Source organism: Diabrotica virgifera, chromosome 8, assembly GCF_917563875.1.
Source record: "Diabrotica virgifera virgifera chromosome 8, PGI_DIABVI_V3a".
In the NCBI taxonomy this organism is placed as follows: Eukaryota; Metazoa; Arthropoda; class Insecta; order Coleoptera; family Chrysomelidae; genus Diabrotica; species Diabrotica virgifera.
Window position 1 is genome coordinate 59336361 of NC_065450.1, and position 23934 is coordinate 59360294.

Sequence of the window (23934 nt, forward strand, 5' to 3'; positions counted from 1 at the left end):
CACCCTGTGGAATATTCTAGCATATATAAAATAATGAAATTAAAACCCAATTGTAGTCTTAGGCTTTCTTAACATTTTCTTTTTTGATTCATTTGCTTATGCTGGATAATAAAAAAGTTAGGTACTTACCCAACTAGCCACGTTCTTCATCAATACAGGGTGTTTCTAAACAAGTTCGACAAACTTCAAGGGTTAATTCTGCATGAAAAGATAATGAACGTTTGCTTTATAAACATATGTCCGCAAATGCTTCGTTTCCGAGATACGGGATATTGAATTTTCAACGAAAACTTTTCGTTTATAAAATTTAAAAATCGATGGAAAAATTTTTCTTTTTGCTGATGATACCAGTATCACTTGGAGCAACTCAACTATTGCAACTCTTCATGCAACTATAACTTCTGATCTTCTTACGATAAAAACCTGGTCCGACTCTAATTTACTCTCCTTTAACGTGGATAAAACGGTAGCATTATCATATAAAGGTGCTCTTCAACCCCTGCTTGTGAATAGCAGCCAGATCTCTACCGTTAATTCTGTAAAATTTCTTGGTATTCTTTTAGACAGCAACCTCAAATGGTCCCTTCATATCGATTTGTTAAGTAAGAAACTCGCCTCAGCCTGCTATGCCATAAGATCTGTTTCGAAGGAACTCAATTTAGCATCTTCTAAAATAACATATTTTTATTTATTCGAGTCTCATCTTCGATATGGTCTTCCTTTTTGGGGGTCTAGTACAGCTGCCCAATTTGATGTTATTTTCAAATTACAAAAAAGAGCAATAAGATATCCGTTTGGCCTCAGAAGAACAACCCATTGCAGAAGTTACTTTAAAGATCACGAAATTTTAACCCTTCCACCTTTGTATATTTTAGAAACTGTTTGCTTAATTCGTAAACACATGCATGTCTTTCCAGCAAGGCCTCATCATGACTACTCCAGCAGAAATTCAACTTTTGATGTCTATTTACCGATCCCGTCTTCTGAGTTAGTAAAGAAATATATACTATATTCCGCAAAAAAAACTATACAACCATCTCCCTTTACAACTCAAATCTGCAACATCCTTTCTCAATTCCGTAAAATGACAAAAGCTCATTTATCTAAAAGACCATATTATTCAGTAGAAGAGTTTCTTAATGACTAACTAAGAAATCACAGTAATGTACAAGTAACTAAAGTGTTTTTATCTATATTTGGGTGTCACATACAGCAGCTTAAACTTATTAGTTCCTTTGTTTGTGTTTTATTATATTATGTTGTATGTTCAATTTTGCAATTTATAGTAATTTTGCAATATATTGGTTTTTGTTTTTTTACTTCACTTTTTTAACTTGTTTATATTTTTTTTATTGACGATTTATCTAATTTTATAAAATTGTATTTGTTATTGTTATGTATATCTTTTTCGTGACTCTATGTTAAGCTTTGTCCATAAAATTGTATAATTTTCAGTGACAATAAAGCATATTTCTATTCTATTCTATTCTATTCTATAAATTTGCAAAAGTCTGTGTGTTATTGCGTTGCCGCTCCTGCAATACTTAGAGCAGATGTATCGATGGATTCTTATGTAGTTTTGTCTTCTGAATCCAAATCTGAAAACGGCATTTCGATATCTCTAACCGTCTTCGAGATAATCGACCTCAAAATCTAAAATGTGACGTCACAATCCGGTTATTTCCTACCACGCACTAAACGTCAGCTGAAATCTTTGATTAGGAAGTAGGCTACTTTTTTTTAATCTGAATTTGTTAAGCAAAGCAAATGTTATTATTTGCATTTGAGTTTGACACTTCGTGAATGTCAAACTAAATTTTAAATTATTTAGCTATTAATAAAATATAAATGAAATTTGGTAAATTATAACTCCACTCGACCAGCGTACGATCACACAACTCGAAACACAAGTACGCAAATACGGTGGCGTGAAGCGTGGCGCAAAGCCGTGGAATTTACGAGACTCGCTAGGTCTGTAGATCCAAGTAAAGTTAATCAGTAAAAAGTATCTTTATCATGTATGTATTATTTATTTTACAATATTGGAAAATTGTTATTTAAAATGTGGTTTGAAATAAAAAATTATGTTCTGATATATGAAATTGCATCCTTCTAATGGAAAAAAATATTTGACGAATTTTCTCAAATTATGGATACCAATATCATTTTCATTTATAACTCTTGTATTTTTAATTTGACGAAGAAAAGTTATTCTTCATAAAAATCTCTTCTTGGTCTAAGATTTATGATGCAAACATCATGAATCAAATTTTATTAATTTTATACGAGGTATGTAAAAAAATATGAATTTCGAGTAAAGTATCTTTATAGTTCACATTTAAATTAGAATGGTATACTTGCACATTAAAACATAATTTTTAATTCTAAACAGCTTTTCGTAATAGCAATTATCTATATTATGAATTTAAATACGTATATAAACAAAGTTTTCGTTATGTTAATGCTCGCATTTTCAGCTTGTTTCTTATAAACTGACGATTTATTTATTGCTCTAAAGCCGGTTGAGATATGCAAATGAAATTTGGTAGGTTTTAAGAGGTAGTTATTGTTTTTTACATACAATTAAGAATGGTATATTCACCATTGGCGTGCGTACGGAATATATCTAAAATGTTTATACCCATATACACGCCAATGGTGAATATAAAATTCTTATTAGTATGTCAAAAAATGCGGAATACCTACCTCTTAAAACCTACCAAATTGCGTTTGCAAATATCAACCGGTTTTAGAGCAATAAATAAATCATCAGTTTGTAAGAAAAACTTCAACATCCCTTATATTGGAAACGAAGCATTTGCGGACATATGTTAATAAAGCAAACGGTCACTATTTTTTCATGCAGAATTACCTCTTAAGGCTATGGGTACATAATTCGCAAATATTTTACGTGAATCCCTACTTTTTCTGTCTTTACACGGCAAATGACGTGTAGTAAAATTCACATTGGTATGGATATGTAAACATTACTAGAATGTCATTCTACTTGAAAATGTCATCATTAATTTAAAGAGATGGCTTTTGAATGTTCTTGGATAACTGTTATTTTTATAATTGCAAATTATTAATTCAGTTAATAAATGTGATAATTTTTTCACTAACTATGTATTCAGTGATTGTAATAATTTATTTGTACAACAAAAACTAATACTCAATCGAGAAAAGAGGAAAAGTGTTAAAGTGATTTTTTAATAATATATTGAAATGGAACGCTTACAATTTTGAACATCTTTAACAACAAAATACTTGGATCACAGAATATATATTATCCTGATGTATTCTCTGCTTGGATCTTCCACAAATAATACACAATAAATAACTTTTTATTAAGTTCACGTCTTAAATAAATTATTTATCAAATACACTATATATCAATAATATTTAATCAATAACTCAACATATTCCCGATGCAATGTCAAATATTTAAAATTGTCACTGATTGTCAGTGTCTGACTGACAATATATGCTGACAATATTATATTCGGCTGAGTGCGTTGTAAGACAAAAGATAGATTTGGAAAATATTACCACGGCATTATGTTTATTTTTTTCAAATCCTGAAAAAACCAATAAATATTTTTGAAAAATTTAAACGCAGAATGAAAGACTAAATTATTACCGAGGGCCGAAAGTCCCTTAGAATAAATAAAAAGTTTATTTTGAATGAGATATTTGAAATTAAAAATCACACTAACTTTTCTCTTAGTTTTTCATCCCTGTAACTTATTAAAATAAACATTATAGAAGTTCTCAGGGACTTTCGGCCCTCGCTAATAACGTAATCTTTTATTCTGCGTTTAAATTTTTCAAAAATATTTATTAGTTTTCTCAGGATTTGAAAAAAATGAATCCCCATTTGAATAGCATTGCAGCCGGAAATACGTTCCGATCCTCTTAAAGTTTGTTGCACTTATTTAGAAACACCATGTATTGATGAAGAACATGGCTAGTTGTTAAAGTACCTATTTTTAAAGTTATACTTCTTTCAGCACGAGGGTGAATTTTTACATTCCCTGGCGCATGCGCACACGACAGTATTGTATTATATAAAAAATTACATAGGTACCTACCTATTTGGAAAATTTAAAATGAATCTACCAAAATAGTATGTAATGCTTTGATATACATAATTTGATTACCATCAAAATTTCTACCGATATTCACGTAATATATTGTTATTCCACAAAATATTCCTTTAATTCCACAAAAATCAAACTGATTTGATTAAATTCATATAAGTAATAAACAACTACTGTCAAAAAGTTTATGGTGTAAACGTTCAGTTGGTGTATATTCCCACATGACAGACACGCGAAGTTGGCGCAATGAGAAGGCACTTCGATTTTCGATCGGCGGGATCGACGGGAAGCGGGTTAGATCCCCAATGCAAGTTACTATTTTTTTATTTTTTTTTATACATTTTATGATTGTATATTATTATATAATTTTTTCAGAAAATATGTATTTAGTTAAAATTTTTGGCAACAATTATTGTTCAGAAAGCATTTCATTGTGGCATTTTTCAATGTGTTTGTGTGTGTTTTATTCTTTTATTTTTTTAATTTTTGGTATTGTTTTAATAAAAATTTTGGAAAGTAGTAAGTATTAAAATTAGTTTAATAGTTAAATTAAATATAAATAAACTGTTTAAAGTATATTGATTTCGTTGAAATCATATAAAAGAAGTATAACTGCTTACGTGCGTACAACGTACACACATTCTTTTTTTTATTATCCAACAGAAGCAAATAAATCAAAAAAGAAAATGTTAAGAAAACCTAAGACTACAATTGGGTTTTAATTTCGATATTTTATATATGCTAGAATATTCCACAAGGTGTTCCGAATTTTAAGGAAAAAACACAGTATGATTGTTACACCCGTTATAAAATGACATTTACCTGTCTGGCAACAATATTATTACACCGATATGCTTAAATAATAAGGCTATAACATACTAAAAATCACTCAAATCGGACAACTGGTTTAGAAAATTCGAGACATCAAACATGTCCCATTTTTAAGGTGTTCCTTTAATTTTGCCGGTGCGGTGTGTGTATATTGGATGTCAAAAATATTAAAGTTTTCACAAAGGACAAGTTTGGTTTTTTATTTTAAAATTTGAAAGTTTATATTTAACGATTTGGAGCCGACATTTAATAAAGGGGTTTATAAATACATTACCTTAGTCTCTCTTGAAGTCCACATTCTTAAATACAACGCCATATTCGGACAGTCTATTAACATATTAGGACCCTTATCATTAGTTCTGGGATTATCACCATCCGCATAAGATTGCAACACAATACACCTAGCTTTTCTCAAATCCATGTGTTTTACAGGTTGGCCATCTATCGCATAGCTAAATTCTCTCTTAGCTAAGACTATCCAGGCACCTGCCCATTTACCACTCACACCTTAAATGGAACAGAATCAAAATTAAAAAAGTTTATGTTTTTAATCTAATAGCACATAAAATAAAATGATATGTAAATAAAATACCATTTTACATCCTACCAGATTAAAAACAATGGAAATCCTTCTCTGATTACACCATCCGAGGCTTCTAAAAATGCAAGCCATACGGATTCTGAGGCTATAGGAAGATGAGGGAATTTTACAATTTATAATTCACGTCCCATCTGTTCAGCGCGGTAAAGTTCCAACGAGAATGGTTCCCTTAGTACTCCAAATGGAGTAAACATATAAATTGAATATGTTTATGTATTCATTTTTAGAATTAGAATTAATAAACGACGCCAATTCTAAATGTTTTATGATTTAATGGGGAGGGGTATGGTTTGACAATTTTGAAAGGGTACCCCCCGTTAAGATAGGCAAAATGCCCTCACTCTCAGAATTCAATTTTTTTAATCTTTTTACGTTCTGTGTAATTAAAAAATGAGATAACGCTGATTTTTAGCTCTCCACCCCCCTTACTCCTCTCCCACTGCCAAAAACGTAGATTTTTAGATTTAATTTTTTTTAGTTGGGTTGCAATTGATTTAAAAATTTCAAAAAATTCACACGGCTTTTACAAAACATGTCCATTTTTTATGGACCCTTAGGTCGAGTGTACATAACCTCAAATTTTTTTTAACTTTTTTAAAACCTGTAACTTTTTTTTGGAGGGGGCTGCAGGTCCAATTTTTTTTGGATTTTATGTATTATATCAAAAGCTATCTCTCTGATTTTTTTCAGATTTTTCCGTCAGGTGCGCCATCTTGAAAAATCCGGAAAACTGTTTTTTAGGGGGTTTTTAGGGATTTTCTTCATTTTATAGACTGCAACATAGATCAACTCAAGGTTTTGTTAATAGATTATGTATAATTTGAAATAAATGAGTATTTTAGGATTATCAAAAATTGGGCAAAACACCTTTAAACCCCCCAAAAACCATGTTTTTTTAAGTTATGTAAGGGTTTTTGCGGGCTTAATGATATTTTTTGAGATCGATACAGCCTGAATATTTTTTTTCATTTTTTTTACGTTATATGTGATTAAAAAATGAGACTAATCGCATTTTAGCCCACCACCCCCTCCCCCTGCTCCCACAAAAACGTCAATTTTTCTATTTTTTTTTTGTTTAAAGTTGCAATTAATTTAAAATTTTTATGAGGCTTCTACAAAACATACCTATTTTTTATAGACCCGTGTAGGTCGAGTGTACAATACATATAACCTCAAAATTCCCTTTGTTATTTTTTTAAAACGTATTTTTGACTTACAATCGATATTTTTTTAAAACGCCCAATGAATATTGTACATCTCCCTCTCGCGGACGGCCGCTTCAATACATGCTTAGCGCTCATTTTTAATTATTAAAAATAATAGTAATAAAATAATGACAAAAATTTCTTTAGGCTATTGCAGGGGGGGCTTTAAACTTTGAGTTGGTCACTTTATGACTTTCATAATAATAATTTTTAATCGAGTTATTAAGCTTTGAAAATGGCCATTTTCGCGTTTTTCAAATTTGAAATGCATGTAACTCGACAACAGTCAATTTTATAGAAAAATCACAAGATACCTTTTTTCCTCAGCTTGATCTAGATAATCTAAAACAAATTTGTCCGAAGTGAAAAAATTGATTTTTTGGATTCGTTTAAAAAAATGTTTAAACAACTTTCCGCCCGCGGTACTGCCTGGCACCTTGTGGATTTGTTATAAGGACCTGTTTTTGAGTAAGTTTGTGCAAAAAAAATAATCGGAATAATTTACCTAACGGGACAAGCATACAGCGTGGACTATTTGCATTATGAGCCAAACGTAGATGGTTTGTAAAATACACTAAACACAAAAAAATTAGCAGCCATCGCCAAAAAAAGTTATACGTACCTATTAAAAAACAAAAAAAAATGAGGTTATAATATGTACACTCGACCTTCGGGTCCATAAAAATAGATGTTCTGTAAAAGCCTCAGCTGTGCGTGTGAATTTTTTGTAATTTATAATTTAATAATTACTAACTATTCTAAATGCGAAATAAGCCACAATTTAACTAAAAAAATGATTTTATTAACGTTTCGACGTCCACCACGGACGTCGTGGTCAAAATAAAAAATATTAATAAATTAAACAAAAATGTTGCTTGGTAAAAAAATCTTTTAATAATTTAATTTAATCTGACTTATTTATATAGATCGTCCCAAACCATTTTTTCAGTGCGTCACAGATTATCGAATTCTCTCTATCGCATTACAGATGGAAAATAAAATCATTTTTTAGTTAAATTGTGGCTTATTTCCCATTTAGAATAGTTAATTACAAAAATGCCACAAAGAAATAGCTTCAGAACAACATTTATAATTTAATTGCAAACCAACTTAAAAAAAATCGAAAAATTGACATTTTTGGCTGTGGGGGAGGGGGAATAGGGGAAGTGGGATAAAATTGCGATGAGTCCTAAATTTTTAAAATCATATAAAACGTATAAAAATAAAAAAAATATATTCAGGCTGTATCGACCTCAAAAAATATAATTAGACCCGCCAAAATCCTTACAAAACTTTAAACAAACATGGTTTTTGGGGGGGGTTTAAAAGTGTTTCGCCCAATTTTTGAATATCCTAATATACTCAGTTATTTCAAATTATACATAATCTATTAACAAAACCTTGAGTTGATCTATGTTGCAGTCTATAAAATGGAGAAAATCCCCAAAACCCCCCTAAAAAACAGTTTTCAGGATTTTTCAAGATGGCGCACCTGACGGAAAAATCTGAAAAAAATCAGAGAGATAGCTTTTGATAAAATACACAAAATGCAAAAAAAATTGGAACTGCAGCCCCCTTCAAAAAAAAGTTATAATAGGTTTTAAAAAAGTTAAAAAAAATTTGAGGTTATGTACACTCGACCTAAGGGTCCATAAAAAATGGACATGTTTTGTAAAAGCTTCAGCTACACGTGTGAATTTTTTGAAATTTTTAAATCAATTGCAACCCAACTGAAAAAAATTAAATCTAAAAATCTACGTTTTTGGTTGTGGGGGGAGGAGTAAGGGGGGTGGCGAGCTAAAAATCCGCGTTATCTCATTTTTTAATTACACAGAACGTAAAAAAATTAAAAAAATTGAATTCTGAGAGTGAGGGCATTTTGCCTATCTTAACAGGGGTACCCTTTTCGTTTGCGGTAGATAACAAAGATAGCAGGAATAGTCCAGTCGGGTTAGACAAATAACAGGCCTAACCTTGCATACCGAGCTGCCTCAAATTTGATTTTTCTAAGCTTTAGGGAGGGTCAATAGTAGTGTAAATTTAAAATCTCGACTGAATTCCGCCCTTGCGTTAGTCGTCATTTTAATTTTAAATGGGAACCGTTTTTGCTCAATATCACAGCCATTTTCAACTTCTCGACAAAAAGTATGAGAGCTAAAATTGTATTTTCTATAATTTCTTTCATTACAACTTTTTTCGTGCGGTTGATATTTTCAGAGTTATGGGGGAAAATAATGACAGTTATTATTTTCCCCCAAAGCTATGAAAATATCGACAGCGCGAAAAAAAATTTAATGAAAGAAATTATAGGTGCAGTCACATTTTCAACAAATTTGGTTCTCATACTTTTTGTCGAGAAGTTGAAAATGGCTCAGATATTGAGCAAAAACGGTTCCCGTTGAAAATAAAAATGATAGCTAACGCAACGGCGGAATTTAGTCGAGATTTTAAATTTACACTACTATTGACCCTCCCTAAAGATTAGAAAAATAAAATTTGGGGCAGCTCGGCATGCAAGGTTAGGCCTGTTATTCGTCTAACCCGACTGGACTATCCCTGCTATCTTTGTTATCTACCACATACGGAAATTGTTGTAAGGAAAAAAGTTGGGCGTGTCGTCAAAATGAAGCTACTCACGAAAAATTAGCTTGTTAGTAGTAAATGGTGAAATAGGCCTGGGACTATTTGATTTCTAATACACTACATTTTGATTTTATCGCCTTTCAAAATTCTAGTAAAATATTTTGTGGTTTTTATGCTACACAATAAATACATATCACTCAAACCACTCAAACGGATGTTTATTATCGCAACAAATTAGCATTATATTTTATATCTAGTAACGTACTAACTTAATTATTACCTTCTCTAACATAGGCCCATCCCATTCTATTGATATTTGTAGTTATTTTTGATGAAAATCTGTGCGTCAAAGACTCGCAAATGAATTGAACCCATATCCTTCTTTCGGCACTGTTCCTTGTACCATAGATGTGCCCACCTCTAGTTTTTCCAGTCGTATTTAGTTCAAAACAGTACAGTTCATCATTATCGTATCTAAAACAAATGTTAAATAATCGTATCGACAATTAAAGAAAACAAATATTTCAAAAACAAATAGCCACAATTAGTCACAATGAGTATCAGTGTTAGCATATTTTAATATTATTTAAATATTACAATTTCTGGATAATTTCTGTAAAATATCATTCCGTTTTCCTTCATTTCTTGCACTTTTTTTGACTTTTTATAAACTTAAGATTTTTTCATATTATTTAATTGGTGTTCTTTTCCAATTACTATCTGGTCTTACTCTCGTTCTTTTTGAAAGAAGTCTGGATCCAAAACTAGCGAGAAGATGCCTATAACATGCGCCAAATCACCTGGAAGATTGGTGAATTCAATATAAAATCGCAGTAAACCCAGAAAACTCACAGACAGTCATGTTACAAAAAGGTTCTGACCTTCTCCAGTGATGATATTCAACACACAGGTGAGAATAGTCCAAACAGGCAAAACATTTAGGATTGCTAATGAGGAACAGAATTGTGCACGGACTCATATTCGAGTGCTTATCTCGCTATATCATGATGTTGTCCTGTTTTGGTGTTTCCCATAGCTATTTATGTATTGTTTATTCTCGTGTCTATATCCTACTTGCACCTCCTCTATTTTCCATAATAGGGAACTTGCACATAAAAATATTTTTGTATAAAATTGTTAATTAATGTTTAAAAATGTTATATTCAAAATATTACATCTTAACAATGTATAGTGTACATACAACAACTGATAATAGTTCCGCGCCCAAAATTTCCGTTTCAAACAATTTCAAAAGCGCGAGCTGGGGTCTGACGTCACCAACCACAGTGTTCTCGTTCGCCCGTTCGGTGAGCTATTGCATTGAATGCATTTTGCCACTGCTAATTGTGCGTGTCAAATTCTTGTTTGCTCGGTGTTTATATTATTGTATTTAGTGTATAATATACTTTATCAAAATGGAAAACAAATCTGCGCAATATAAGAACTATATAGTGCCGGAATGCCAAAACAACTGTCAGAACATCCAACAAATATTTTTTTACTCTACCAGTAGAACCAAAAACGTCGATTGAAATGGCTAAAGGTATACAGGCGAGATAAAAAGGATATTTCACAAAGTAGCAAAGGTCTTTATGTCTGTGAGGATCATTTCGATATGAGTATTTATGTAATTAGGTACCTAATACTAATAAGACATTTTCTATTTCAAGAAAAAATATTAGGTAGTTGTCGTTTCATGAAATATGCCTACTTAAACTGTTTATTTGTTGCAGTTGGAACAAGACATGAATAACTATATAAATTCAAGATTATGGGTGGTCCCAAAATTATTAAGGGGCTATCCTAGTGTAAAAGTACGAAATTCATATACTTTTTTTGAGAATTTCTAAAATAAAAGGTACTATACCAAGTGTTTTGAAAATTTGCATGAGCATTTATTATAAAAAAAGTACATTTAAAACAATTTTCATAAAGAAATATTGAAAATTAAACGATTTATGCGCCATCTACTGGCACCGTGAAAATAAAAACATGGCCCCACTGCTGCAGTGATTGCAAGGGCGGATCCAGGGAGGGGGCCATGAGGGCCATGGCCCCCTCCGAGTATTTAAAAAAATATAAAATTAAATATTTGCAGTTCAAATGTTTTTAGTTTCAAACACGTAGATATGTACAAAACAGGGGATAAATATGTCTTCTGGACTAGAATTGAACAAAAGCAGTAACGGAAGCTTTAAGACTGTCATAAGATGTTTTGTACATCAAAATGTTGATAATTCTACAAAGTGCCAATTGTTAAAACGACCTTTGCAGCCATAAAAATCGTATCAATTTCCATATTCTGTACACACAAAGAATAAAAAAGAAATGAAGCGTTACTTTGGTCACCAGCACTTGGAACACAGGAGTTGGATGGTAATTTCGCACATTAAAAAGGGATTATTTTGCAAGTATTACGTGTTATTTTCCTAATGAAAAATATGGTCACAATAAAGCGATGACAGCCTAATGCCTTGTCACGAAAACTTTAACATCTTTCGTCAAACTCATGGGCGAAGACGGAGCCATACAAACCCATAAAAAACATCATACCACAAGGAATGCGTTCAAGTTGGGCTGGATTTTCTACAAAGTTATTCCAACCCGCAAAAGTCAGTCATTAACCAGATAGACTCTTAGAGGTCTAAACAAATTCAAGAAAATAGAGAAAGACTACGACCAATAGTAGAGTAGAGATGATGGCCTTCTGCTTCCGGACGAAGATGCTGGACCTAGCCTAACAATGAGGGGAATTGTTAAGGTTTAAAATCGCATCACGAGATAAGACTCTTAAACAACACCTAGGACAGGAGAAGCTTTGGGAAAAATAGTATTAAACTTGTTGAAAGAACTGCACTTGGATCCGAAGAAATGTGTAGGAATCGGTACTGACTTTAATAATAAACTGCTCGTCAAAAGTTAGGGATATAGAAAATTCTGCTGAATTTTCCTACTAGATTTTTTCGTGAACAGATTAACGGATTCCGCTATTTTTTTTTTATTATTTTAGATTTTTTTTAGTATTTAAACAGTTATGCAAAGGTTTACTTAAACTTTTTTTTGTACTTATACCGGGTGGAAGAAAAGAAATGTTTTTCTTATGTTAAGTTTGAGACGCCCTGTAGGGAGGACGAGGTAACATCGAAACCGTATTGTAGTCTTATGTTTTGTGAACATTTTGTTTTTTGAATGTCCCTGATATCTTAAGATACAAAAAAAATAGACGGTTTTGTAATTTAACATGTGTTTTAACCGAAACAAAAGCTTGAGACACCTTGTAGGAAGAAAAAGGCACAAAGGTGAGTATACCTCGATATTATGTTGTAGTCTCATATTTTGTGAATATTTTATTTTTTAATTTCTCTAATATCTTTAATAACAAAGAAACTAGACGGTATTACTCTTTAATATGTGTTTTAACTGACGACATGCATCACATCACACATGTGAAACATAGAAACACATATTAAAGAGTAATACCGTCTAGTTTCAGTTTAGTTACCGTTTAGTTTGTTATTAAACATATCACAGAAATTAAAAAAAAAATATTCACAAAATTCGAGACTACAACATAATATCGAGGTATACTCACTTCTGTGCCTTTTTGTCCCTACAAGGTGTCTCAAACTTTTGTTTCGTTTAAAACACATGTTAAATTACAAAACCGTCTATTTTTTGTTTCTAAAGATATCAGGGACATTCAAACAACAACATGTTCAGAAAACATAAGAGTATAATACGATTCTGATGTATACTCACATTTGTACCTCGTTCTCCCTAAAGGGTGTCTCAAACTTAACATAAGAAAAACATTTCTTTTCTTCCACCCGGTATAAGTACAAAAAAAAAATTTGAGTAAACCTTTTCACAATTGTGTAAATACTAAAGAAAAATCTAAATTAAAAAAAAATTAGCGAAATCCGTCTGTTCACGAAAAAATCGACTATGAAAATCAGCATAATATTCTATATCCCTAACTTTTGATGAGCAGTTTACTTATATAACGATAATAACGATAAGTTATGAATGGCTTTATGGAACTCAAATGTGTGTGAAAAGTGCCTTAAAACTTATCATTGTAACCCTAATTTTTAAAAATTACCCGAAGACCCCCGGTACCTTTCCCCAAAAAAAGTTCATGGCCCCTCCCGAAAATCGGTCCTGAATCCGCCCTTAAGTGATTGGGACTAATACAGATACTGAAACATGAAAGTTCAAAGTGGTTATTGAAATATAAGTTATTTCCTATACCATCAACTAGGATTTTTGAAAAATATTAAAATTTGGATGACGAAGTGTTGAAATTTTTTTTTAATATAGCTAAAACATTTTCAGTTTCGAAAACCGCCAAATTGATATTTTTTATCCGATCAAAAAACCCCTATAGTTGATGGTATAGAAAATAACTTATATTTCAATAATAACTTTGAAATTTTATGTTTCAGGGTCTCTATTAGTCCCAATCATTGCAGCAGTGTAGCTATGTTTTTATTTTCACGGTGCCAGTAGATGGCACATAAATCGTTTAATTTTCAATATTTTTTTATGAAAATTGTTTTACATGTACTTATTTTTATAGTAAATGCTCAGGCAAATTTTCAAAATAATTGGTACAGTACTTTTTATTTTAAAAACTCCCAAAAAAGTATATGAATTTCTAAATTTTACACTAGAATAGCTCCTGAAGTCAGGTGTTGTCCCGCACATATTTGATTGTTAACCAGACAGAAAACGAACTTTTTCTGAGCCCATGAGGGAAGCAGCCCTTAAAAGGGTTAAACGTCAGCTTCTTGAAGATGCCGCTTTCACAGCTAACTCTGTTTTAGAGGACAATGATGATAAGAGACAGTGTGATCCTAGTTTCACAAACTTAGTTCTACCAGGACCTGAATTAAACCAACCAGGTTTACCTCAAAAACTGAATAATGCATAAACACAGACTCACATCAAAATCAGAAGTAAAGGTATTCAGTGTAAATTTCAAAGGAGTGTCACAATCGGGTTGTCGCCATTGAAAATACCGGGTGTCCCAATAAGAATGGCTCTCGGTCATATCTCAGGAACCGTTTATAGTAGAGCTTTGAAATAAAAAATTTTATAAAAAAAGTTGCCTCAGGAAAAGCCTGGAAATTATTTTCAAAATTGTGGGTCCACCGCTAGAGGGCGTAATTGAATATCAAAAATAAAAAAATCTAAATTTTACAAAATTTTCCTAATGAAGGGGCACTGGAAATCCGATTATTGTATTCTTCATCAAATTCTGCGCATATTTGATTTAACAAGTTTAACTCTACCTTTGCAAATAAGAGGTGGGGGTGAGTGGGAAACTTGTTATGAAAAAATGGCTGTAAGTCCAGTTCTGCTAAATCAAATTTGAAAACTGGGTCTTGTTGAAGACAGATCTTTTTCTTCAATGTAAACGTGATAATTTTGAACCATCCTAATAAGTATTAAGCCAGCTGGGAGGCGTTATTTAATTTTTTTCAGAAATCTAGTTTTCTTTGGAAAATATGAAATACAAGTATGCATTTTTAATCATACTTTATAAAATTAGATTAAATTAGCAATAGAATAGCGAAAACCGCATGTCGATACCTTTTTTCTATCTCAAGATATCTCGAGAAACGTGTACATTTTATACATAACTGTTACTATCACCGGTAAACTAAGTTAATGAAAAGTAGTGTGCTGTGGAAAAAAACAAAATAACATTTTCCAGATGTCAACGTATAAAAATATAATTAATTAAAACAACAATATAAAGAGAAACAATACTATTAAAATTAAATATAACACAGAACAAAAGAACTACTTAGTGACGACCTAAATATTCAAATTGTTGCTCATCATACACTACTCTAGAATACATTATCCAGAGAATACTAAACGCCATTCAAAGCATATCGAGAGCAGAAATTGAGACTGCTGTTCAATCTACTCTTGAAAGAGTAAATGTTTGCAACGAAAATGATGGGCAAAAATTTGAAACTTTATGTCATCACTAAATAGTTGTTTTTATTTCTTTGTAATAGGGCTTTTCAACGCTTCTCATTTGTTTCGAGCCTCTGTCATATGCCGTATAATCCGTGTATAATATTAATATACGAGATATGAACGAGGCTCGAAACAAATGAGAAGCGTTGAAAAGACCTAATACACGTTGACAGCTGGAAAATGTTTCTTTGTTGTTTCCATAGCACACTACTTTTAATGAATTTCGTTTACCGGTGACAGTAACAGTTATGTTTTTAAATTTACACGTTTTGTAAGATATCTCGAGATAGAAAAAGGTATTAACATGCGGTTTTCGCTATTCTGTTGCTAATTTTGTCTAATTTTGTAATATGGTATTAAAAATGCATGTTTTCATTTAATATTTTCCAAGGAACACTAGATTTCTGAAAAAATTAAATAACGCCTTCTAGCTGGTATATTACTCAGTAAGTTGGTTCAAAATCATAACTTTTACATTGACGAAAAAGATCTGTCTTCAACAAGACCAAGTTTGCAAAATTTGATTAAGCAGAACCGGACTCACAGCCAGTTTTTCATAACAAGGTTCCCAATCACCCCCACCTCTTATTTCCAAAGGTAGACCTAAACTTGTCAAATCAAATATGCGTAGAATTTTATGAAGAATACGACGATCGGATTTCCAGTGCCCCTTCATTAGGAAAATTTTGTAAAATTTAATTTTTTAATTTTTGATATTCAATTACGCCCTCTAGCGGTGGTCTCACAATTATGAAAATAATTTCCAGGCTTTTCCTGAGGCAACTTTTGTTATAAAATTTTTTATTTCAAAGCTCTACTATAAACGGTTCCTGAGATATGGCCGAGAGCCATTCTTATTGGGACACCCGGTACATAATAACGATGCATGAACTTCACCTATAAAAGACTTGCAAACATTTATTTGAAGATACAATAAGTGAATCAGGACGTTCTGTATTTGAAGATAATAGTGAATATAATGGTAGTGATGACTCTTGGTAAAATGAAAGTGATTCTTCTTGTGATGAAGATGCGAAAGAAGAGGAAGCAAAACAATTTAAAATGTCTCTGAAGTGTACAGTGATGAAGTTACAATACATACCTAGATTGTATAAGTTTCAATTAATAGAAATATATTGTAAAACACAAACAATGCATCTATTTTTCACTCTAAAAAGAACAGGACACATATTTATGTATCATGGAGATGATTTGCAAAATCTGTTACATTAATTAGTAAATATTTAAGATCTTGTATTTTTAATCCCCAAGTTGGTCCAGTTAAGTTAAACTTACCCTTAGGATTTCAATTAAAGACGATTAAAATGTACTATACAATCCCCAGAACAGCCTAATTGCTTTCTTTTGAAAAACCCTTGTGAGTAATAGTATCTACTTATGCGTTTTAAGCACTTTAGAAGGTACCAATTTCTAAAGATTTATAAATTTCACTTTGAAACTAAATAAACTGATTGTAAAACTATGCAAAAATACAAATAATATCTGGTAATTTCCAAATAAATACGATTAAAATGTTATAATATACAATTCCCGTAATACTCTACTCGAGTTTAACCGGGCTCGACTCGTAGCCCGGTTGTGGTCCGTGACGTCAGACCAATAGAAGGACGTTCAAGCGCCTTTCAAGAAATTTCAATTTTATAGCATTTTCAAAGCCTCATAATAAGCGTATGGGTTAAAAATATTTGTTTTTTTATGCAAGCGTTTTAAAATCATGTTTTTTAATATTATTTTAATATTTAAAAATTTATGCAAGTTCCCTATTGATTCCAAATTTAAAAATTTTGTTAATGTTTATTAGATATTGTTAAGCGGGCATTTCCTTGTGGCATCTTAATACACTTTACTATTTTTATTGGGAATAAGCCACAACTTTATTTTAAAATAGATCTATTTTGAAGTTTCGATTTCCGGAGTGGAAATCAGCAGAGTCAAATACAATCCAAAAACTTAAAAATAATAAAGTCCCACGAATCGACAAAATCCGGTATGAAATTTATAAGGAAGGTGGTAATATTAGGAGAGGAAATTATGCTAAATTTGCAGTTACTCGAGCGTTATGGGGAACTATTGGGTTGTGAAGATTAGATCCTAAAACCAAAAAAGTTAAGTTTTCCATTTAAATGGGGACTTTCTATTTTTTAATTTAATTTTCCATTTCCAACAATCGTTTTTTCCGATTATAGCGCCATCTATCCATAATTCGAAAAAATATCTCGAATAAAAGTTACTTATTTTTACGTAAGAAATCCAAATCTGCAAAAAAATTGAGGCTCCTATTTAAGATGTTAGAGAAACCCCTCACCCCACCTCTGTTGGTGGTCGTGTTTGATGTTATTCGATAGATTTTTAAAAAATATTGAACACGAATTTTTCTGTTTATTGATCTGATGTTCATTTCGCGAAATATCGCCGGGTTTCTATTTAAAACTTTAAATTTACTCCCACCCCTCTCCGTGGGGGGTCATGTTTGCTATCATTTGATAGATTTTTAAAAAATATTGAACACGTATTTGTCAGTTTTTCGATCTGAAGTTCATTTCGCGAAATATTCGCTTTTTTATATAACAATAAAACACTGAAAACCTTTGTTTTCTATACTTCCACAAAATTTATTATAACTATGTGACTACAGCTGTTTCGGCAGAGTGCCTTTCTCAAGTGATTTAGATTAATATGGGTTTGCCTTTTTAAAGTCTTTAACTGAAGAGGTTGAGGAGTGGGGAGCTGTTTGTGTCGAGTTGGTCATTCAGAATTATATCTGTATTTTTTAATTTATTAATTTCCATTGATTCTAATAAAGATAAGGCCTTTATTTTGAATATGCAGAATTTGAAACTCTTTATTAAAAGAATGTTCATGATCTAGAAGGTGAAGTGCGTATGTAGAAGTGTCTGTTTTTCTATTGTTGAAAGCCCTTTTGTGTTCTGCTATCCGTTTGTCAAAGGTTCTGCCAGTTTGACCGATGTAAGTTTTCGGGCAGTCACCACAAGTTAGTTTGTAGAGACCACTCTATAGTTGTTTTCTCTTTCGGCTCTTATTGATCTTAATATATTTGCTTAAATTGTTGTTAGTTCTGAAAGCTGGTGTTATCCCTTTCTTTTTTTATAAATCTGGCTATTTTTGTTGTTATCTTGTTGTTGTTTTATAAAAAAAAGAAAGGAATAACACCAGCTTTCAGAACTAACAACAACTTAAGAAAATATATTAAGAACAATAAGAGCCGAAAGAGAAAACAACTACAGAGTGGTGTCTACAAACTAACTTGTGGGGACTGTCCGAAAACTTACATCGGTCAAACTGGCAGAACCTTTGACAAACGGATAGCAGAACACAAAAGGGCTTTCAACAATAGAAAAACAGACACTTCTACATACGCACTTCACCTTCTAGATCATGGTCATTCTTTTAATGAAGAGTTCCAAATTCTGCATATTCAAAATAAAGGCCTTAAGCTATCTTTATTAGAATCTATGGAAATTAATAAATAAAAAAATACAGATATAATTCTGAATGACCAACTCGAGACAAACAGCTCCTCAATCTCTTCAGTTAAAGACTTTAAAAAGGGAAACACATAGTAAACTAAATCACTTGAGAAAGACACTCTGCCGAAACAGCTGTAGTCACATAGTTATAATAAATTTTGTGGAAGTATAGAAAACAAAGGTTTTCAGTGTTTTATTGTTATATAAAATGAACTTCCATCAAGTAACGGTAGAAGATTTTTCAAATATGCATGTATGTACTTAACTTATCATAACGTATCATAATCTGACGATTTCGTGTTTTTCTAAGGATAGATTTTTTTTCGGGTCCCCCTTAACGAACTCACCTGTATTAAGAGTTCATATATGGTAGGGGTATATTTACAGGGTACAAGATTTCTCCAATGTGATTTTCTGACGCGCTCGAGTAACTGCAAAAATCCTGGCTTGGGCTCCCCTACCATAACCATCATTTGGCAGTACATAATTCATAAACTGATAGCATTTACATGGCAGAACTAATTGATACCAGAGGAGTAGCTAAAGCTAAAGGGAATAATATACGACCGGACAAAAAATGAATGTTACTTTTACATTTTGTGTTTTCAAGTAGTAATTGGTTTATACGGTTATATTGGTTTCATAGTAGACGTTGATAAATTGATTTCCGAGAAATGATGTATCATTAATTTGTTGTTGTTATTTATCAGTTCAGTCACCGTATTTACGATGTTTACGATTTTTTTTATGGAAAATATGCATTCACCCTCGTGGAACCTTTAGAATGAATTGCCAATTTTTCAATTAATATTTTTTTCTATCTAAACCTATCGGTGGTACAGGGTACTGTTGATGGTGTATATCTAACGAATCATAATGCCCTTAGATCCTATTTAGTGCAGCGCGGATCTGTTTTGAGATGAACTTTGGGAGGTGACTCATATTTTTTTGCAGAAATTCCTTGGAAGTAACTCATATAATACTAATTGAGTTATCCTCCCACTCAAAAAGGTCCAGCGGAACATTGTTGAAATAATCAAAATGTCAAAAAAAGATGGAAAAATTCGATCTTTTTCTTCGTTTTTTGATTATAATCTTAAAAGTATTTACTTCAGAGAAAAGTTGCACTGGCATAAAAGTTGCGTAATTAAATTTCCTACAATATAGGATTGGTTAAAATTTTTAAAAAATGTCACCCTTATTGTAAAAGTTGTTTTTACATATAGAAGAATACTGTACCTTTCATTTGCAATTTTCAAAATTAAAATCGGTTAACTACCATGGCGTCAGGAATTTTTTTAAATGAACATTAATTTTTGATGCTACGCTCAGGACAGCGGTGTTCGATCCACACAAGTTGATTTCCACCAAAATTTCTTTAAATCCTTATCTAATATATTATTTTCTTACTCTATATTTTGTTGTATTTTAATATTTTAATTCCACAAAAATCAAACTAATTTGATTATTGTTTGTGAAATATTGTTTAAACAATTGTATATGTTTAAAAATAATAAACTTGTATTTAAACTTTTATTCTCTAAGTTAAAATTTATGAACAAAGAAAGTTTCTGCTAAAAAAGTGCAATTTTAAAGGACAGAGTATATGTTTTTATTTTGCAATAAACAAACTTATTTCTTTATATCGAAATGTACTAAAAATTAAAATTTATCAATCATTATCAAAAGTCATTGGAATGCCCAATCAGAGCAAACGTATCCGCTGTCCTGCGTGTAGCACCAAAAATTAATGTTTATTTATAAAAATGTATACCATTTTTATTCATTCAGTTACGGTGCGAAACCAAAACTTGTCTTAATTTTTACTCAGATCAGAGAGTGCAGCCAGCACTCTTATCGACGATTTCACCTCTTTTTAGAGGTTCATCAGAGACTGCATAGGCTGCTTTTCTCTGGCCCAGGTAAAAATCTTCGACATATCCATCTCCCACCGCAACTGACGAGATGGTAGTAGGTGCCTAGCGGCATCTGCTAAATAAAAGACTAAGTTTTTCAACCTAATAAAAATATTTGTAAATTAAATATTTTTAAAAGATTTTTAGTTGAAAAACTTTATTGGCCCATTTCCTGGTGACAACCTCCAAGGCTTCTACAATATGCAAGCACATGGATGCTGGAACATGACCAAACATGAAATGAATCCATTTTCCGCTGGAACTTGACCATGCTGCAGACGGGGGTTGTGAATTGCATAGTGTAGAATTCCTTCCCCTTAGTCTTCACTGCAGCATCCATGTGCTTGCATATTGTAGAAGCCTTGGAGGTTGTCACCAGGAAATGGGCCAATAAAGTTTTTCAATTAAAAATCTTTTAAAAATATTTAATTTACAAATATTTTTATTAGGTTGAGAAACTTAGTCTTTTAATGTTTATTTAAAAAAATTCCTGACGCCGCAGTAGTTAACCTATTTTAATTTTGCAAATTGCAAATGAAAGGTACAGTATTATTCTATATGTAAAAAAAATCAACTTGCTGTCTGCTTTATTTTCAGTCCTGCAACATTTTGAAAAAATGAATTTTTTTGCGAAAGCTGGATTGCAAAATTTATTTTGCAAAATCTGTTAAACCGATCTTAATAAAATTTACAGTGTTGTTTTACTATGTCATAAAGTGTTTCTGGGTAAAATATGAAGGTCCTAAGTGTCGCATAAATGGTTGAAAAATGTAAAATGCGAATACTTGTTATTTTATGGTTTTTTCGCAATTATTGCTATTTTGCAACAAGTGTGACAATTTTTAAAATTTTTAACTAATCCTATATTGTAGGAAATTTAATTGCGCAACTTTTATGTCAGTGCAACTTATCTTCATTTTTCCTTCATTTTTTGACATTTTGATTATTTAAACAATATTCCGGACCATTTTGAGTGGGAAGATAACTCAAATATTATTATATGAAGTATTTTCAAGAAATTTCTACAAAAAAATATAAGTCACCTCTGAACATCCAAATGTACTAATATTTTTACAGATGCGCTCTGGTCTAGTTACTGTGGCAAGAACTGTATACTTGTATAAGTTCAGTATGGGCTATACTTATGAATGTGTAAATATTATTAAAAAAATGAGTTATTCAACTTTTATTTATCTATCTCTAGGTCACGAGCACTTAAACAATATTTAGAAAAACCTAATCAACCATGGGAAGAATTTCCTTTGTTGATAATACCTCCAACGCAAATACCAAAGTATATGATATGTTAATATCGAGTTAAACATATACATTATTAAAATTATATAAAAACTAGCAATTTTATGGGAATAGGTGTCGAGTGCTAGCTCATTTGAAAGGTTATTCAATTCCCTATTCAGTAATATAAACATTAACATGATTAATTATACAGGGTGTCCAAAAAAATGTTTAATTGAATTAATTGTTAAAAATAAAAATTCAAAAAAATTTTTTTGGCACCCTGTATAAATAATGATCTTAATGTTTATAGTACTGTATAGAGAATTGAATAACCTTTCAAATGAGCTAGCACACGACCACTATTCTCATTTAAAAAAATAGTCGATTACTTCATCACGCCAGATGGATGACGTCACTAGTACGATATATATGTCAAAAAATCATAATTAAAAAATCGAATAACTTTTGTATTTTACATTTTTTTCTAATTCTGTAAATAAAGCAGCTTACAAGGGGGTCAAAATATAGTGAATAATCCTGTACATTCATTGGGGCCGACCGACCGGCTCTGTCCCATCATACAGCTGACAGACTATAATAACTTTTATTTATATTCAGTTTAGAATGTGTGTACTGATTTTCAGCCTTAGTAAGTGCCTGATTTTTCAGCGCTGCCTCTCCGTCTAATACAACCAATTGCCTTCTACAGTCACTGCACTCAATTTTTGGCGACATCCTCCTATTTTATCGCATCTCTTTCCAATTTTTTCTGATACCCTCCATTTTATTCTGATTCCCTCAATTTTTTCTGGTACCTTCCAATTTTATCTGATACCTTCGATTTTTTCTGACTCTTGTTTTTTTTATTTAATAACTCGAGAATTACTGGATTGATTTGGCTACTTTTGATTTTGAAATATTTGTCTAAGGAAGAAGAGCTTTACAATATCCCATTAGATATCAAATTTTATTAGTTGTATAGGAACTGTGTAAAAATTGTGCTCCCTGCTCAAGAATATCTCTATTTTTGACAATATCGAAAATTAATATACAAAAAATATGTTTATTAATAAAAAATAATTTTAAAACATTGTTTACTTACAATAATAAAAATTATTTTTAAAAACATTTTCTCTACGATAAAGTTGAAAATTAAAAATAAAATAAAAATTCCATTTTTATTCAGTTGCAATGCGAAGGCAAAACAATCTTATTTTTCACTTAGAATACGGAGCGCAGTCCAGCACTCTGAATCGACGATTTTCGACTCTTGTTGGAGTCTCATTGGAGAGAACGTAGGCCTGCTACTCCATACTCCAAGTGACCAACACCGAGAGTTTATCCCCAACACCGCAACTGACGTGAATGGACTAGGTGACTAGCGTCATCTGGCAATTGAAAGATGAAGTAGTTTTCAATCCTATTGTCCTTTTCATGATCATTTTTCAGTGCGTAACAAATGATAGGAAAAAGGGTAAGTCCGTGATAATACACATTTATGACATTTATTCTAACATGACATTTTAGTTAAATCTGACAGTTGTCACATTTTATTTTCAATTTGGAATAAAAACAAATCAAATGTGTTTCTTGCATTTATAAAATGGTATTTTCTTTGATTTGTATAGTCTTATAAATTATACAGATTATATTTGTAATATTATTATCTAATTAAAAAAAAAATATTTTTTTATTATGGCGCCATCTATCGACAACTAGAATAACTAGAATAAATGTTATAAAAATGTCACCGACGAAATGTAATCACCAACGTGCCTTTTTTTCTGTCACATACAATTTAATGCGTTAGAAAGAAATCGAAGAACTGTGACGCACTGAAAGATGATCATGAGAAATACTGTAATAGCAATATTAATAATATTTAAAAATATTAAAATATTACTAAAAGATTTTTAAATTGAGAACTTATTGGTCCAATTCCTTGGTAACACCTCC

General features: G+C 31.5%; 1 protein-coding gene across 1 annotated transcript in view; it reads right to left on the reverse strand.

Annotated features, from left to right (window-relative positions):
* LOC114336368 (arf-GAP with Rho-GAP domain, ANK repeat and PH domain-containing protein 2) overlaps nucleotides 1-23934 on the reverse strand; it is a 142531-nt gene that overhangs the window by 37630 nt on the left and 80967 nt on the right. Inside the window, exons 5-6 of the mRNA XM_050657421.1 lie at nucleotides 9601-9794; nucleotides 5206-5438 (exon numbers count right to left, since the gene is read on the reverse strand). Of these exons, the coding sequence (XP_050513378.1) occupies nucleotides 5206-5438; nucleotides 9601-9794 (427 nt within the window). The remainder of the gene's footprint in view (nucleotides 1-5205; nucleotides 5439-9600; nucleotides 9795-23934) is intronic.